This window comes from Pezoporus occidentalis, unplaced genomic scaffold (genome assembly GCF_034315485.1).
Source record: "Pezoporus occidentalis ecotype Australia unplaced genomic scaffold, CSIRO_AGI_Poc_V1 ctg92, whole genome shotgun sequence".
Taxonomy (NCBI): Eukaryota; Metazoa; Chordata; class Aves; order Psittaciformes; family Psittacidae; genus Pezoporus; species Pezoporus occidentalis.
In genome coordinates, this window is record NW_026916284.1 from 1620739 (window position 1) to 1638521 (window position 17783).

At 49.5% G+C, this 17783-nt stretch overlaps 1 protein-coding gene across 1 annotated transcript in view; it reads left to right on the forward strand.

The window, feature by feature from the left end:
• The window catches only part of PLXNA2 (plexin A2), a 244365-nt gene that overhangs the window by 132237 nt on the left and 94345 nt on the right, over positions 1-17783 (forward strand). Inside the window, exon 12 of the mRNA XM_062605617.1 lies at positions 15397-15531. Coding sequence (XP_062461601.1) covers positions 15397-15531 — 135 coding nt within the window. The remainder of the gene's footprint in view (positions 1-15396; positions 15532-17783) is intronic.

Genomic DNA, 17783 nt, shown 5'->3' on the forward strand with positions numbered 1-17783 from the left:
TGGGCTGGCTCATTCCCAAAGATCTAGGAGCATACAAAGCTGCTCGTGTTGCTTGCTTGCTAATTGGAGTTGGCTGTAACTGATTGAGAAAGTGATGGCCTTAGGGAGCTGAGATTGTTGTTTGTATTTGTCTGGGATTAAATACAGATGGAATTAAAAAGCAAACTAAAACTTGACTCAAGAAGGAAGCTTTGATGGAAATGAATTCATGCTGGTAGAAGAGAGTGAGTAGATGCTGCGGTCGCCTGCTCTGCGTTTCGGTAGCGTTCCCATAGAAGCACACAGGGAAACAATAAAAGGGTAGAGACAGAAATAGAAAGCAAAAAGTGGACGCTGATGAAAGAAGTCATATTAATAATGAAAACTGGAGGGTTTGAAGCTGCTTTAGAATAAGTTTTCAAGACATAAGGCCTCTTGGGAGCAGGCTCTTTGGCAGCTGGCTCAGCCTTGCTTAAGTCCCAAATCTCGGGACTCCAGATATGGGGAACAGGACTTGATGCCCAGCCAGGCTTTGTGCTCTGCCTCCCTAGGAACTGCAGGAATAGGCAGAGAAATACCTGCTGTGCTGAAATTGCCAGGCCACAGGACTCCAACACCAGCAAAATGCGATTCTCATGGTTTTAGGTCACTGAAAGATTGCTTTGCAGCCGAGTGCAAACCATGACATAACTAAGAAATGGTGGCGCTGACAGTATATGAGGCCTGAAATCATTAGCAGATTGCATTATGCAGATGTATGGATATGGAAGGGGTACTGTGTTAGTTCTTATGCAGTGGGAAGAGAAAGGCAAGAAGTAGCTCAGCTCCTTGGGTAATAAGCTATGGCATCATGCTGTAGCTGCAAAGAGGCTGATGAAGTTGCCAGCATTCAGTCACTGGGGAAATCTGTCCTGGGAGGTAGCTTTCCGTATCATTTCTGTCCCTTGGGGGTTTTGGCTCAGTTTATAGCTCTTACTCTAAAAGCTTCAGATATGTGTGATGCCTGGTCTCTTTTTAGTGAGAGCAAGTCACATCTTACCTCATTAGAAACTTCAGCATCTGGAGGTAGGAGGGGTGGAAGCTGGTAGCTTCATGACCCCGTGTTGTCTTTCAAGTCATTTAAAAGCTGTCTGTAGGTGAAGTTGAGCAGATCCCTTTCCTTCCAACGTGGCTTTCTGTCCCCTTCACCACCCCCTGACGCTTCTTTCTGACTAGCTGCAGATCTCCTGCCATTGCTTAGTAACATGAATGCAGAGACTCCGGAGACCACAGGGTCTGTCTGGAGCCACTTCCACCATCCTCTGGTGAAACAGTGGCTGGGAAAATACCCAGCTCGCCGGGATGAAGCTTTATTGCCTGTGAGCTGGTAGCAGATGATGTTGGGGTGGCTGTTGCATATACCCGACCTGGGACTGTGTTCCCATTTGTATGGGAGGTACAGTGGCGAAAGTGAGCACAAAAAGCAGGCAGCCTGCAGCTGCCTGCAGCTCCTCTCATCAGCCAGCAGCTCTCCACAGACATTGACGGTGCTGTGATTTGGGAGTGCATGGGGGATGGAAAGAATTTGTGTTGCATCTAAGGCAAAGAGACCACAGAGCAGTCAACACACGGACTCGTGTTGGTGTTTGGTACCGAGGGTTTGGGCAAGAATTTCCCCAAAGCTGACTAAAATCTGGAATTACAATGAGACAGAGAAATGAAATACACCCGCGTCACTGTGACTGCTGACAGCCTCAGTGGGCAGATGTGATGTCCCATCTGGAATGCATTAGCCAAAGCGTCCCCATCCCTGTGTTTGACTTGAAGAGTGCTCATAAGGGAAGGGGCGAGCACGTTGCTGGTCCCAGTGGTAGTAAATGCAGCTCTGGAAGTGGCTGTAGGTTCCTTCCTCCTGAGCCAGAGCAAAGAGATGTGCAGTTTCTAGCGTTGCTTTGTGAGGTGTGATCACCAGGCACCCATAAGACACTGGCTGGAGGTTCCCTGGGTGGCTTTGAAGCAGAAAGTCCTTTGCTTGGCTTCAAGTGCTGTTCCTGTGTAAGGGGAGCGATGGCAAAGCACCAAACTGTGCCATATCATCACCGCTCACTTAAATCCATATTGATGTGTTGCCATCCGACCAGGAGGCTCTGTTTGCAGTCGATAGTTCATCTACAGTGCCTTCCATGGAGAATAATGTGTGTTTGAAGGGAAGGGATGGGGAGAGGAACTGGCATTCCAGCGCAGTGCAAGCAAGCATCTGGGCTTGCTCTCCTTAGGGGCTTCTCTTTAAAAGGAGCTTTGAGTTGATAAATTCTCACTCATTTTTGTATAAAGAAATCTCTCTGGCTTTGATACAAAGGAGCAGCTTGCTCTGCTCACTGCTGCTTTGTTTACAGACCATCCCTGTGATGAGGAGGGGAGAGGAGCAGTGCTGGGGAGACCAGAGCCTGGAGCCCAAACATGGGCAGCGGCAGGCAGAACCCCCTGCCTTTCATCAGCCCGTGGCCTCTGTCACTATGAAGAGTTATAGCTGCAAAAACATAGGTGGTTGGCTCTCGCCTGCCAGAGCATATAAACAAGTGTTCTGTAAGAAGTCAGCCTGCAAAGCTGAAGCTGGGAAATGGTTTTCAGCTTTTTCCTTCAAGAAGGTGTTTTGCAGTCTCCCAGGCACAGAAATTTGGCCTCCAAAACCAGCAGAACATAGATTAATGCCTTTTTCCAAAGCAAACCCAGAAACCCTTTGTATCGTAGCCTAGGATGATGATTAAAACCCTCCTTACAGAGACCCCAACAGACACCTCCTAGAATAATACTCCTTTCAAATGATGTATTTTAGGAGACTGTCTAATAAGAAGTCTGAAGATGAAAGGTGTAACTAGCTGAGTACTGGAGTAGTCTGTAATTTCTATCACAGATGAGTTTTAGACAAGGGAAATATTTAACAGTGGCTTAAGTAGTTCAGATCCTTTGATTTTTGCTGGGGGGGTGGATGAAGTGGTTAGGCAAAGGCATCTTATAGCTGTGCTTTCTTGGTTTCCCTGCCTCCTTGTTGGCACATTACAGCCATGTTCTCTATTCCTCTCCCATCTGCTTCCACTTCCCAAATTTCTAACGCTTTAATCTTAAAATTTTACCTTTGTGTATATGGATGGAGAAGCAAAATACCACTGTAGATCATAAAGGCTCAGTGCTTGGGATGGATTTTAACCTACAACATGAAACTCCTTGTTTATGCGGTAGTGTTGTTATTGCTTCCAGCTCCAGCGGGTTGTGGTGCTGGTGCTGAGCATCACTCACAAGGAGATTGTTTCCCCATCTCTGTGACCACCAGATCCTTAGGCACTTAAAGATGGTACAGTCTTAATAGCTTGGTGGCAGTCACTTCAGGATGCAGATACTGGGGGGGACCACTCCGAAAGCAGCAGCTCGTGCTGTTCTATGGGAACTGGTTGGTTTATTTCGTGACCATCAGGGATGTAAGGGGCTTGGTGGAGCAGCAGTTTCAGGGCTATCAGGCCTATTGCAGTCACGAAGCCACTTAGTGCTGTTTAGGAAAGCAAGCCTTAAGGACAGCAGAGGGGAAGTTGTTTCAGTGTTCAATTACTGAACCATACACAGAGTATTTGCCTAACCAGCTAGACCTGAATTGCTGTTCAAACACTGCTTTTCTGCCTGACGTTGGCAATCAGGGAGCTAATTACACTGGATTAGGGGTTTTCTCTTAATTACATGAAAAATTTAGCGCGGCTGATGTTCATGAGGCTGCTGGGGATTAAGGCGGAAGCCATGTGTTTATCTACAGGTCAATTATGGAAGCAAAAGCAGTAATGTGTTGGAGCTTTGTCTCTCCCATCCACGGCCCCCAGCTTGAACCTATCTCATGATGTTGATTTTGGGCCACGGGCTTGATAAGGGATTAGCTGTGCTGGCTGGTGTGTGAGCAGAAGCAGGGACCCGGGGGAAGAGCTGCCTCAGTCCTTCTGGTGTGGTGTTTCACAGCTCCAGGGCAGATCTGCTTCACCTCATCGTGTGGAGGAAACTACAAGCAAAACCTGTCGGTGTGAAATGAAACACAGGCTGGTTGGGTCCTGCTGGACCAAGGCTTTCAGAGCCCTTCTGCAGAGCAGTGTGCTGCTCATACACACCAAACCCATCATCTTCAGTTCCAGCCCTGGAGCTGTGTCCCCTCTACTCCTTCATCCCCCTGGTTTGGAGACATCTAATGCTGCTGGTGTGCTTTGCCCAGGTCACCCCATGTTGTTACCATAGTGCTGTAGCTGCTCTCGTGTTCACATGCCAGTGGTGTCCATGTCCTCTAAGGAAGAGCTGTGGCACCAGTTTAAATGCTCCTTGCCCCTGGGTGCTGCTGCCAGAACTGGGCTGGGGCTTTGTGCTCCAGGGCTGTTACTGCGTGCTTGCAGCTTGGGTTGGAGCTTCAAGTACTGAATGCAGTTCCCGAGTACCGAGTGCAGCACCATCCTGGCTGCTTCAGAGATTACAGGCAAAGCACCAAGCTCCTTCAGGTTCCCCTCCTTCCCCAGCTGAATGTGAACTTTGAATTTGGACATTTTGAGGACCTGAGAGTTGATCCATCCATCACCTTCTTTCTTTTTCTGCCTCTCTTTGGTGCCCAGCAGGGTGCTTCATGCTGTCCCAGGCTCGTAGTGTGTGCCTGGTGGCTGAGCCAAGTCTCCTGAGATGGGGATGGATGTGTACATTGAGGTCAGCAGTCTCTGCTGTTTTCAAGGCAGTGTTTCAGCAGCACTGCATGTGTTGTATATACAGATTGTTCAGAGCCAGTTCATCTGCTTTATCTGCTGATTAATTCTCCAGTGCTGGAAGGGGCATATGCTGAAGGCTTAGTGAGTTACAGTGGAGAGGTGGAAGAGATTTTGGGTTGTGTTTTTATCCTTGATCTGCTCTAGAATAGCGTTTGGGAAACAGCTCAAAGGGCAGAAGTGGTCCTTGGCGTGTGCCGAGGAGCGTGAACCACCTCAGGCGTCTGTCTGCTGGTGACGGGGAGATCTGGGCGTGAATGAGCAGATAGGGAAGCATAAGGAGCAGTTCAGCTCCCATGGACTTATACTTGTCTCGATCCTCTCAAGAGGCTTTAGTGCTTCCATCACAGGGCTCTGTGTAAGCGAATGTCCTCGAGCCGGGTGCCAGCAGTTTGTTTTGTTTCTTGGTTCTGCTTCTTGCCTTCCCTGATGAAACCACGCTTGGGGCAGCTCCTGCGTGCCCAGTGGTGGACAAAACCCCAGCACAGAGCAGGTATCCCCTGGGAGGGAGTGGAACAGCGATGAGCCAGGCTGCTGTGGTGCATTGGGAAGGGGAGAGGGCCGGGCTCTGTGAGTGAGGGCAGTGCCAGGTTGGCTGTGGCTCTGCCTGTCCTTAAGTGACCCCGCTTCCCAGGCGGTTGCTTTAGTGAAATTCAGCCTCTGTACAAGCAGCATGGTCAGGCACTGGCTGGGGAGAGGTTTTTGTCTCTTGTGCTCTGCCTCTTAACTAGAAAAAACCCATTTGCTATCTGCATCTCTGCCCACTGGGCATCCACTGCAGTGGTAAGCCAGGGTGGTGCGATGTTCCCCACAGCCTGGGTCAGAGCAGCAGTAGAGGGAGAGCCTCATTTCCTGGGCTTTAAGGGAAGCTCTGTGCTCTGTAATTTCCTCACATCCTCTGCCCGAGCAAGGTTAGATCTGATCAGTAACACATGACTGGTTCTACATGCACAAGTGAAACCAGAAGATACCCACGGTCTCCTCGTTCATCTCGTTGCTCCTGTCTGACCTAAAGCTTTGCAAAACTCCCAGGCAGGATTTCTTCACAAGTTTGTAAAACCAAAAGATAACAAAATGTAGATTCTTATATTTCCTTCTGGGTTTTGGCCTTTAGTGCCTCGCAGGTCGGCTTGTGTTGCAGCATTCCCGGGAGGCGCTGGGCAGGAAGTCGGAGTCATTTGAAACATATTGCTTACATGATGTTTTTGAAAAGGAAAGAGAAGAATATTTCCTGAGGAACGTTCCGGTTCCCACCTGAGCAGCTGGGAGCCGTGGCTTGGGAGAAACGGGCTTTTCATGTGACAGTTCTTGACAGTCGTTTAGGTTTTCCCTCCTTGGGGACATTCGCGCCTCGCTGCTGCTCATTTAGAGGCAACTCGACATTAGACAATCTTGTCTAAGTGGCTTTTTATTCCATTTTACATGGCCACTCAAGGTCAACAAAGCAAACTAAGCAAGACCAATCCTTTCAGCTGTGAAATGTACTGCTGTGGGAGGATGATCGGAGGGAGAAAGCTTGACACCGAGCTGTGGAGGATTATGCAGCTGGAAGGGCACAGGTGAGGTGTGGATGGATAACAGGGATACACAGCTATTTTGGGGACTTTGGCGAAGAGCTGCAAATGGGATGTGACAAGCAATTCTGAGCGGATACCCAGTAACTCTATTGGCAGAAATACCAGCTCTGTGCTTCCTCTCATGTTTTGTGTCGGTCACAGAAGACTTCGGTTTAACTCTGTCCAGTTTCCCTCCACTGTGGCTATTGCTCAGTCCCCAAACTGATGGAATCCCAGACTGGTTTGTGTTGGAAGGGAGCTTAAAGCTCATCCAGTTCCATGGGCAGGGACCAGGTTGCTCCAAGCCCCTGTGTCCAGCCTGGCCTTGAACACTGCCAGGGATGGGGCAGCCACAGCTTCTCTGGGCACCCTATGCCAGCGCCTCAGCACCCTCACAGGGAAGAACTTGTGCCTAAGAGCTCATCTCCTGTGAGCAGCAAACAATGAGGTGTGCCTCTCTTCTGTCCTTGCTCATGAGTCTCTTCAGCTGTGGGCTCAGGGCAAAGAGGAGAAGCCAGGATATGCCCGATGATTTTATAATACCCATAGGGCTGAAAGGTAGAATGGGATCAGGCTGTCCTGCTCTGCACAACCAGGGTTCCTCTTGCACCCAGCTAACCCAGCTGTGCAGCCCTGCCAAAGACTACTAGTACCACATAGAATAGGATGGTTTAGGGGCAAGAAGCCCCTCTGCCTGTTCCTGGGGCTCTTTGCTCTCCTGTACTTTCATTTACTTCACAGCTGTAAGGGAAGGAGGTGGTTTAAAGCCACACAAAGCAGGAGAAGCAGGGATAAGGAAAGAATGGCAGAGGCTTGAAGGAGCACATTGCAGAAAGGTTGGTGTGCAGTGCCTTGTAATACAGCAGCCCCCACCTCGTTCCTTTCTCTGGGAGGCCGATACTTGGTGTCTTTGATTTTTCTTGCTCAGTGCCAAAATGGAAAGCCTGCATGCAGTAGAGTGCTGCTATCTTAATGATTCCCATTGCCCAAGAGGTACCGAGCCATCCCTTTAGAAAATAATACAGGAATGTAGAGGGAGAAGGGTGCTTATTGCTGAACAAAAGGGAAGGGAAGTCATTGCACGCTGTGGCTCTTTATTAGGGGACAAATTAGAAGTGGATAGGTTTTGTACCATGCTGCAGGCATGCCCCGAGCTGTCCTCCTTCTGAGGAATAAATCCACGGGACGCTCTGGAGTGTTTCCACCTTTAATGGGTTGTACTTTGATGCTGGTGGAAGGTGCAAGGCTGATAGCTCTGAACCCCAGCAAGTCTCTTTGCAACACGTGCTCCAAGCAAAGAACACTGCTCCTTTGCAGGGTTCCCTGCCTGGCAGCCTGATCCCTGGAGCCCTCTGAGTTAATAGTCTCTGCCCCCTGCTTTTGAATTGGGCTTGTTTCCTACACTGGCTTTCCTAATAGTGAAGGCAATATTCTGGGCCCTTCATTCCAGCATTTTATCCGTCTCCCTGCTACTCTTAAGTCTGGTCTGTGATATGCACATGGTCAGGTTGCTTTGCACCAATTCACTGGGGCATGCTCAGCCTTCCCATGGGCTCAGGGATGGGAAAGAGCTTCCCTCCTGATGGGAATCCACCTGAGTGCCGGGACTCAAGGCAAGGGCAACGCTGCTGTTGTCGAGCATCCCTCCAAAGCAATCCGACCCAGCCAGCCTACCCAAATCTGATTCTAATGAATCCATCCCCGGAAGAATACTACTTAATTAATTAGCAGCTCATTTGCATGAGGTGTCACATTATTAAAGTGCTGCTGCTGCAAGTGGGGCTGTGACAAGGTGCGAGCTGACAGCTTTTCAAAGAAGAAGTCTTATAAACGAATGATCTCGCGAACTCGCAGCTTTGTTCTAAGCGAGCCTCTCATGCAGTAATAAATTAAAGACATGGGAGCTGCTGATTAGTCTCTGCATGGTGCCTCTGTACCATCCTCCCTGGTTTATCTTGGAGGATCAGCTCTCCAGAAGGGTGGAGGGAGCAGAAGGATGGAAAGAGGAAATAAAGGCTTAGGAAGGGGAGAACAGCTTCAGTGGCAGTCCTCTCGTACAGGTTTGTACTGGTACCTGTTAGGATGCCTGGGCTGCAGCAATGGGCTGCTTTCACCTCCAGAAGCCAGCAGGGAGGCAGCGAGGGATTCTTCTCACAGGCTTCTCTTTCCATCTGTGAATGGGAAGGACTGTGTTTGTGGAAGCTCTTCTCCCTGCAACAGATCCAAGTGCTCCCCGGGACGTACCCCAAAGCAGCATCTTGAACACTGCTATCGCAGCTGGTTGCTGTTAGCCAGGTGACACGGGGGGGTGTTGGAACAGCTCAGATCTATAGAATCACAGAACAGTTTGGTTGGAAGGGACCTTCAAGCTCATCTGGTTCCAAGTGTCCATGGGCAGAGACACCTTCTACTAGACCAGGTTGCTCCAACCCCATCCAGCCTGGCCTTGACCACTGCCAGGGATGGGGCATTTGGTGCAATAGCCTGTTGGCTGTGGCTTGAGCTTTAGCACAGAAGAAAGTGGTTAAGTGAGAGTTAATTTGGATTTGCTTGTTTGCTGGATTGGCATTTCTGTGCTTAGCAGCATATGTGGTGCCAGTGTTGCAGCCTATGACCCCCCTCCCTGCCTAAGACCCTGGCGAGCTTCTCTGTGCTTTTCCCCAGTTAGCCCAGTGCTTCCTCTGGGGAGATGCAGATTCCCAGGTGGTGACTTTGAACACTTAGATAACATTTCCCAAGCAGAAGAGATGGGAAACACATGTGGGTGTGAAAGGCACATACACAGAGACATTTTTGACATAAGTGTTGAGTTCACAGAAATCTCAGATCTATAAATAATTTGGGTCATGAAGCCTGATTGGAATAAACTCAGGCTTGAACCCACGTTACCTCCTGCTTCCCTCTCCTTTGTCCCCTTTTGAAGGTATAAACTCAGGCATGCAGCCACACAAGCAGGAGGTGTTTGCACATCCTGGAGAAGAGGGATCATCTGAGTGCATGGTACCAGCAATTTAATCTATTGGGAAAGATGAGATGGGAACAGAGATCTGTCTCCTTGCACCTGGAGCTTTGCTTTGAGTTGAGGGAAGGGATGGAGGAGGAAAATGTCTCCAAATGATTAGGACTCAGAAAACATGAGCAGAGAAAGCAGTCTTGGCTCTGCGTTGCCTTGATGCTCTGTCTGCATTGTGCTCAACAGCAGGAGGGAGAAGCTGGGATGCGGTTGGTTTGCTCCAATGGGGCTTTCATATCTCTTTGAAGTTCAAAAGGAAGAGTAAATGTGAACAGCAGGACTTTGCACGGCAGGGTTGCCTCGGTGGCCCTTGCTGGAGGGGAGGGGGAAGCTATGGGGATTGTTCAGGTACTTGCAAGTGACTTATTTGCTGCTCAGTGTCACCTCTTTAATGGAGCCTTTGAGCAGCGTCCAGTGGCAACGTGAGATGAGATGCTGATGTGATGCTACCGGACTGCTTGTCTCCGGTCCCCCTGGTTTGTTCCCTTCCCATCGCTCCGATGGCAGCCTGCCCTGCTCTAGGCCCCTCTCTGGCACCTCATAGACAAAAGTGTCCGATGGCTGCCTGTGGAAATTCATGGGATGATCATGGTTCAAATAGGCAGTGCCTGAGGAAACCCCTCTTGGTTGCAGCACAGCTCCAACACCTGTGAGCTCACTGCGACCACCCCTTCAGACTGAGTTTTCTCCCCCACTGACCTGAGTTTTGTAAGGGCAGCCCCAGATGTGATTAGTGAGTGTATTTAATGTTTAGTTAGACAGCATAATTCTGGAAAGAGATGGCTTTTCTCCTCCCTCGGAGACCAGATCATTTGGTCTTGAGAAGCTGTTTTGCTCCAAGCCACTCAGCCTGATAGCATCATGACTTTGTGGAGTGAACCTATCTATCAAGGCTTCTCCCTGCTATCTCTGGGATAAAAATCAAGGTGATGCCCTCCATGACAGACAGATTTTATCCTAATTTGGGAAAAAGCATAAAGAAAATGTGAAAGGAGAGAAGGAGACTGGGATATGAGGGAGCCTCCAGGTAATGAAGTTAATTGGATATGCTGATTTGAACTGAATGTGCATGTAAGGGTTGTCATTAGCTTCCTCACGGACATACCTATGATTTAAAGGAAACATACTTAATGGGATTACTATTTCACTTTAATTTCAAGGGGGTGACTTCCCATGCAGAGAGCAGTGAGCTGATTCCCAGTCTGCCTGCGGAAGGTGTGTGCAGGGAAAGCCAGATCTTCAGCCTGGGTTTCTCTTCCTGCAGATGGACACAGGGTGAGGAATCCTATTCAGAGGTTCAGGCAGGTGCCGTGAGTCTGCATTAGCAGATTCAGATCCCAGGGACTGGGTGTCGATCCTCAGCAAACCACTTGGCTTCCCTGTGGTCTGCTAATAACCTGCAAATGGCTCTGCTACACCTCCCCAGCTGATGTTGAGGGAGTCTAAGGGGTACTTTACTCCCAAAAGAATTCCATAGAGGGTCAGAAGGGCTCTGGGAAACCTCTTTTATAAAGATTTGTTATTTCTATTCTGGATTCTTCTAGAGATTGCTGTGCCTTTTCCTCCTTGGGTGTCAGAGGCAGAGAGTGTAGAACCATCAGCAGCACTGGTAACCCTGTAAAATGATACTGCAAGAAAGGATGTTTGAGAGGGTGACAGCAAAAGTGGCACCCACCTCATCGTGTGCATCTCACCCTTTTTAGGCTGCTGTGAATGTAGAATAGCCTGGTTTTAATTGAACCCGATTAGTAAAAGTAAATACTTCTTGCAAGCAGTATTTGGAGGAGGCACACAGAAAATCTGGAGTCGTATGGATTTATCTTGTCCTGTCTTTAGCATCGCTGAGTATCTTGCACGTGGAAACTTCCTCTATTACCAGGTCTAGGTAGGAATGCCCCCACAGAGCCCTGGACAGCAGGAGGTAGGGGAAGGCTATTTACACTATACCATGCTCCAGCCTCATTCAGAAGCCTGCTGCCAGTAGCAGTTTTTCTACTGTATTTCCAGTGCTGAAGCAAGAAATCCATGGTGCAGCTTTATGGGAAGCTTGAATGGGAAATGCCCAAGAGCTGCAGGTGTCAGTGGCAGAAAGGTGGCAGATCTGCAGAGATGCACCTTGGCCGTGAAGGCTGCTCTGTGTTGTCTTTGATTTCTGTTTCAGGCAGTAGATGCAGTAACGCTCCAGCGCGCATTCCCAGGGCTGATAGAGTTCTGTTTTACACAAATGCAATGTTATTTGATAGTATCCACCCTGGAGGGCTGGAAGGCCTAGCATGAAAGGAGCAGTCCTAAGGCTCCAGGCTTGACTGGGCTTTTCGCTTTGCCACCGTTAGGTACGAAGACAAACATGCTCAGCCAGCGCGTGGTGCCTCCTGACCTAGGGCATCATGTCAGGATCCTGTCCACTGCCTCCATGGGAGGCAGCCCTCAGCAAGGTGCTTAGGGATCCATCTCCCATCATGTACCTGCATACACTGGGAGGAGCTGCAGCTCTTGAGGAGTTAACGGGTGGCCTCGTATCTAGGATCTGGGGTGGGGAATCAGTCCCTTCATGCATGGGCTTACTCAGCTGTTCTTCTGGCAGCAGTCATTTCATCATGAATCAGACTCATTGAAACACTCAGAATGAAAACAGACAGGTAATTTAATCATGGAAAGTTCCTACAGATTCAGTGCCTTCTAATGGGAGCCTGCTGGGGGAAACTGGAAGGGAATTCAGACGTATCTTACCTCTGACATAGGCTGGGCAAAATGCCTGGCAAACTAGTACAGTGGGTGTGTTGGAGCTTCCTGTCATGTTGGATCCTTGAATGGCTTATACATGGGTGCTGCACTGCAATGTAGACGTGCCACAATGTGGTGTTTTGCTAATCTCTTAAGATAATGCAGAGCTGGTGACTGCAGTCTGTACTGTGGGGGAATTGGACACGTAAGTCTGCATGGTGCCTTTGCAGGGAAGCTGAGGCTCCCTGACTTGAGCAGCGTTCTGCTCCATCACGTGGAGCAGGGATGTTGGGTGTTTCACTTTTCAGGGATGCTGTTTGGATCTGCAGATGCTGTCATTAGCACTTCGTGAGCCATATTTGTAAACATCTATCAAGAGTGATTAGGAAAGTGCTGTATTCTTCACTATGAAGGTGCTGAGGTGCTGGCACAGGGTGCCCAGAGAAGCTGGGGCTGCCCCATCCCTGGCAGTGCTCAAGGCCAGGTTGGACACAGGGGCCTGGAGCAAGCTGCTCCAGTGGAAGGTGTCCTTGCTTATGGTGGGGGATTGGATCTAAATTAGCTTTAAGGTTCCTTCCAGCAGAAACCCGTCTGTGATCCTTCCCAAATGACTTCTCCAACTCCAAGTGTGTGAGTCTGGGATCTGTCCTCCGGGTCTCGGCTGTCTCTCAGGTGGCTGAGCATGTCTCTGATCCTGGATACCTCTGGTTTCCATTGCACCCGTGTGCTTCTCCCCATACCCACCTGCTCCCTGTTTCACTGTGCTCTCACTCATTCCCAACTGCCCTGCTTCCCTCTGTGTCTTTCTCCTAAACCCTTCCCATGTTCTTTGATCATGTTGTCAGAAAAGAAGAGCTGGTAGTTGTTAGTGGACGTAAAGTAGCACAGCCACCAGCAGCCCAGCTCCATCCTGCACTTCTGCTCTCTTGCATCACTGGTGCCTGGAGCCTGGGCTCAGGGGTGAACCAGACCTGCAGGGTTGGGACTGTGCCCCAGTTCTGCTGCTGGGTCAGTAGATGTTGGGCACCGGTAGAGCACCTGCAAGTTAGGCAGAGGAATTATTTCTCTCCCCAAACATCAACAAGAAGCTTCCTGCTGTGGAGATGATCCTTTTTCTTCTTCCGCATTCACAGGAATCATCCTTCTTCCCTGACATCATCATTTGTTGTCATGGAAACCAAACCCTCAGGAAGAGAGGCAGTGGAGCATCCTGGTGTCTGGGGGTGCATCTCGGGCACCATGCGCTGGGTACCCATGTGGGTACGACACACACCATGGTCCTCCCATGGGACAGGAGAGCAGTGGGCTCTGCTCTCTTGTCCTGCAGTCCCTGAACAGCATGGAGCAATCTCACGTTGACAGGCTCAGTGAGAGACCCCAGCCTGCTTCCCCTGCCGATGGGGGAGGCAGGAGGGTGCAGGCAGCACCCAGCACCTTGTGCAGGGCCCCAGCTGTGTCCCAGGACACCCATACCAGGCACAGCTCCAGGCTGGAGGAGGCATCATGGATGTAGTGCTGTCTCCAGCACAGACCCACAATTCCCAGTTGGAATTGGCCTGCACAAGGCTTGTCCAGTGGTATCTCTCTTTATTAGCCCTGTCTGACCTCATTATTAGAAAGAAGCTCAATTTAACGAGCTGCTGGTGCCCCAAGGGAACTCTGAAAAACAGTTGTTTCTCACAAAGGCTGCTGATCCTTCATGTGCAGTGTTTCCATTCCCCTTGGCCCATTAATCAGGTGCTTGTGTGGAAGTGACTCTGTGTGTCACTGACAGCCCAGCCTCCTGGCTATTAATTCCCCAGGGGATTTTGCAGGCTTATCCCTATGTCCATTGCACGAGCTGGCATGGAGATAGCAGTGGTGCACGCTCGAGCAGTGGCTCTGGCAGCAGCATGGGTCGCTTGGGTTTGCATCGCAATGTGGTGTGATGCAAGGCACTGATCTCATCCTGGTGTCAACCTGCCTCTAGTTCTCAGTGTTTCATGAAAGCATTGAAATATCCTAATTTGGACAGTGCAGCTGAAGCAGGATTTGACCTTCTGCCTTTTTCTGTGGGAATTTCCTTTCTGAAAGTTCAGGGCTCCTGAGCCAGGCTTGGGCTGCCTGCTTAATCCTGCCAGAGGCAGCCTGCATCTGCCTGTGGGTGTTAAATCAGATTCACACCTGATGTTCTTATATGTCACTCAGAACTCAGAGGGCAAGGAGAAAAAGAAATCCAGGAAGTACATGTTTGTGTATGCAGTATGCCTTTACATGGCAGGAGGCATCAGGGCTCTTTCCAAGAGGAGGATTTATTCGGAGGAGGGTGCAGGGGAGCCTCTCTTCTCTGTGAGTGTGAAGATACCCTTGTATTTCCAGCTGGGATGGCATGTTTCTCAGATAAATCTTAAGATACTTAACAACCTGCTTCTTACCTCCTGGGCACATGAAGCAGGAAAATAGATGTCCCTTTCTGCTGCGCCGTTCTGCCTCTTCTGAAGGCTCAGGCTTGTCCAAGCTGGTTCTTGGTGCCTCTTCCTCTGTACCACAGCCAAGTAGTGAGTAATCGAGCAGCAAAAGGGGACGAGGCAACACAGCTCAGCATGAGGCTGTAGCAGATGGTATAGAATCCTAGAATGGTTTGGGTTGAAGGGACCTTAAAGCCCATCCAGTTCCAACCCCCTGCCATGGGCAGGGACACCTTCCACTAGAGCAGGTTGTCCAGCCTTGGCTCACCCGTCTGCTCTCACCTCCGTGCCTGCGGCTGCCACTGTTTGCAGCTCTGTAGACACCGTGTTGCAATCAAATGATTATCCAAATATGCAAATCCTGGTGGGAAAGACAATGTAAATGATTTGTTTATCCTCCTCCCTTCCCCTTTGCACAGCCCCCAAGGCCATAAATCATTAACTTTTGGGAGAGATGGCGTATCCTCAACAGCGGCCGCTCCTGTCAGGGATGGGATTTGTCACAGCTTGGGCAGGTTTTCCTGCAGGAGGAGGGAGTTGTCATTTGGCTGGGTGGATGGCTACTGGGAGCCCAGGCTGGGCTGGTTTCACCTTGCTGAATCCTGCAAATATGAAAGTAATGGGACGGCAGCAGCATCTCCCAAGTTTAAGGCAGAGATGGTGTTGCAGGAGGCTTCTGTGGCAACAAGAGGTGGTGAAGATTGAGCCTCATTCTTTGTGAATTCACCAACTGCTGTGGAGAAGGAGCCTTTGTTTTACCTGAGCCCATACGTTGCTTGCCAGCTCTTTGCTGCGTCTCCAGGTTGTGTGCTGAGATTTTGTATTAGATGCCTTTTCCTACCTCATCCTCCTCCCTTCCAAAGTAACGTCAGAGTTTGGCTGCTATGAAATCACCTGTAATCTCTTTGTGCTTCTTCCAGATCCGAGCAGATGGTCCTCCCCATGGTGGAATTCAGTATGAGATGGTGACAGTTTTCAAGGACGGGAGCCCGGTCCTTCGAGACATGGCCTTCTCCATCGATCAGAAGTATCTGTACATCATGTCAGAGCGACAGGTAAGGTGTCTGCTTCCATACCTCCGTGCTTGAGGGTTCCTTCTGTAAGGAGTGTGTTGTTGGAGCACAGGGAGCGGAGGTTGAGTGTTGAGCCCTGTGGTGCTGGGATCAGTGCATGTAGATGGAACACTAGCAGAAGCTCAGTTTTATCTGCCTCTGACCAGGGATTGTCATCAGCGTGCAGGAGAGGGAGTTGTGCCCATGTATTCTTGTCTGCAGGTGATGGAAACAGAGCTGAGCTGCTGTGGTTTGAGGCTCTGAACCATCCCTGTCTAGATAAAGAGATCCTGAGCCTCAGGCATTACGGATTCACTCCCTGCAGCGAGGCTGGCAGGCTGTGGGTTTGCATTGCTTTGTCAGAGCATCCTTTATGACGGCTCTATCTATTTCTTTACTTGCCGGTGTATTTTAAGTGGCTGTGAGTGTGTCTTGCTTGTGCACAGAGGTGGGACCAAGCGTGGTGTGGGCATGAGCTCTGCAAGCAATGCTAGCACTGAGTAAGTGCTATGCTATCTATTACCCTGTTGGTTCTGATGGTGCCCAACCTGGACCAAAAATGCACACCAAAATGTGTATGATGGGAATTAATGGCCAATGGTCCACAAGCGTCTGCTGGGGAGCCAGCATGAGGTAAATAATCTGGGACCTTCAGTTCTTTGAGACAAGAAAACACATGATGTGCCCACCATTAAGCCAGACTTCTGGGTTCACTGAGTGTTGAGCATTTTACTCACGACTGTGTAATTCAGGTTAATCGAGCTGGTGCCTTGTGGGTGGTGGAAGCAGGAGAGGGGTTGCATCTGAAGGTTGCTATTAAGTTGTTGTGTGTTGAGTTCACCCTCTGGTCACTAACAGCTTTCCACATCTGCTGGTGAACAACTATCTGTCCTCCCTCCCACCTGCTCCCAGAGGGATGCGATGGAGAGGTGTCAGTGGGAAGTGCTTAAAGATCTGCTGGTGGAGATAAGAGAGCAAGCAGCTATCGTAACAGCTCGCTTTGCACTAGGGAGCTTATAGCTCCTCCCAAAGCCAGCAAAGCTGTTTTGATAACCTGCAGCAAAACAAAAAGGTTGGGAAATACTTAAGTTGGTTATGAAGGGATTTAAGGCCAGGGAATAAATTCTTTAGAAGGGTGCAGAGTCTTCTACCTGCTAAAGGACTTAAACTGAATGAATCCCTCTGGCCAAAGAAGGCATCTGATGCTTTTTAGAGCAACTCGGTGATAGACACTTCTGCTAATGGCCACAAATTTAGGATCCCGTTCCAGTTTGGACTTGGATGACATGGTAATAATGAGGATCTATGCAAACTTTTGAAGTGAACTTAGAATGTTAATGCTGTGGTCATCTTCTCCAGGAGCCATGTGCTCCTTCGTGCTCTCACTGGGGAGGAAAGCATCCAGTGTGTATCTCAAACAGTTGAGGAACTGTTTTCATTCAGAGGAAAATCCAGAGGGAATGCCTCCAGCTCCTCTTTTATGAGGCGTGAGCATCTTCATATTCATCAAAGTGCTAATTTGCTTAATTGTGAAACAAAAAGCGAAGGGAAGGGAATTAGCAAATAATAGAATATTCCTGGAACGTTAATTCAATTTCCAGCCACGGCTCTGGCAAAGCACTCGCCTTTGGGGAGACTCCAGGAGCACGGGGACAAGATCCCTCATTCCTTGCGGGAAATGCTATGGGATTTGCCTTTTGCCCTCGTAGAGGTGCGTGCTTTGGGTCCAGAAGTCCCGGCATGCCATTACATATGGATTTCATCAGCTCCTGTGACCCCACTGCCCTAATCCTGGCAATGTGATAGTTCAGCAAAGTGAAGGGTAGAATATATTTTCCCTGCAGTGCTATATAAAGGAGCCTGATGATTGAAATGGGGTCAGAACTGAGAGAAGGAGAAAGGTCCACCAGCTTCAGAGGGCTGGTGGGAAAGGGTGGGACGTGCCCTTCAGAAGTACTGGGAATGTGCAGTAAAAATGCGTTCTGAAGCCTTGAAATCTGGAGCAAAATGCAGTTCTGCCACAGTAAAATGACACAGAGAGCAGCTGTGCTAAACACTGAGGTGTTTCTACGGTGGGATTCAGATGAGGAATGCGTGCTCCCAGTGCTGATGGGGAGCAGGTCTTTTGGTGTTAGGTACAGACCCACGATGAGACGCGATGCTCTGTGCTGAATATGCTGAATAAACTGGGATGTGTGGATGCTTCCCACAAAGAGTAGAAGCAACGTTTGGTCTGAAGCCCATCTTCCTTCTGT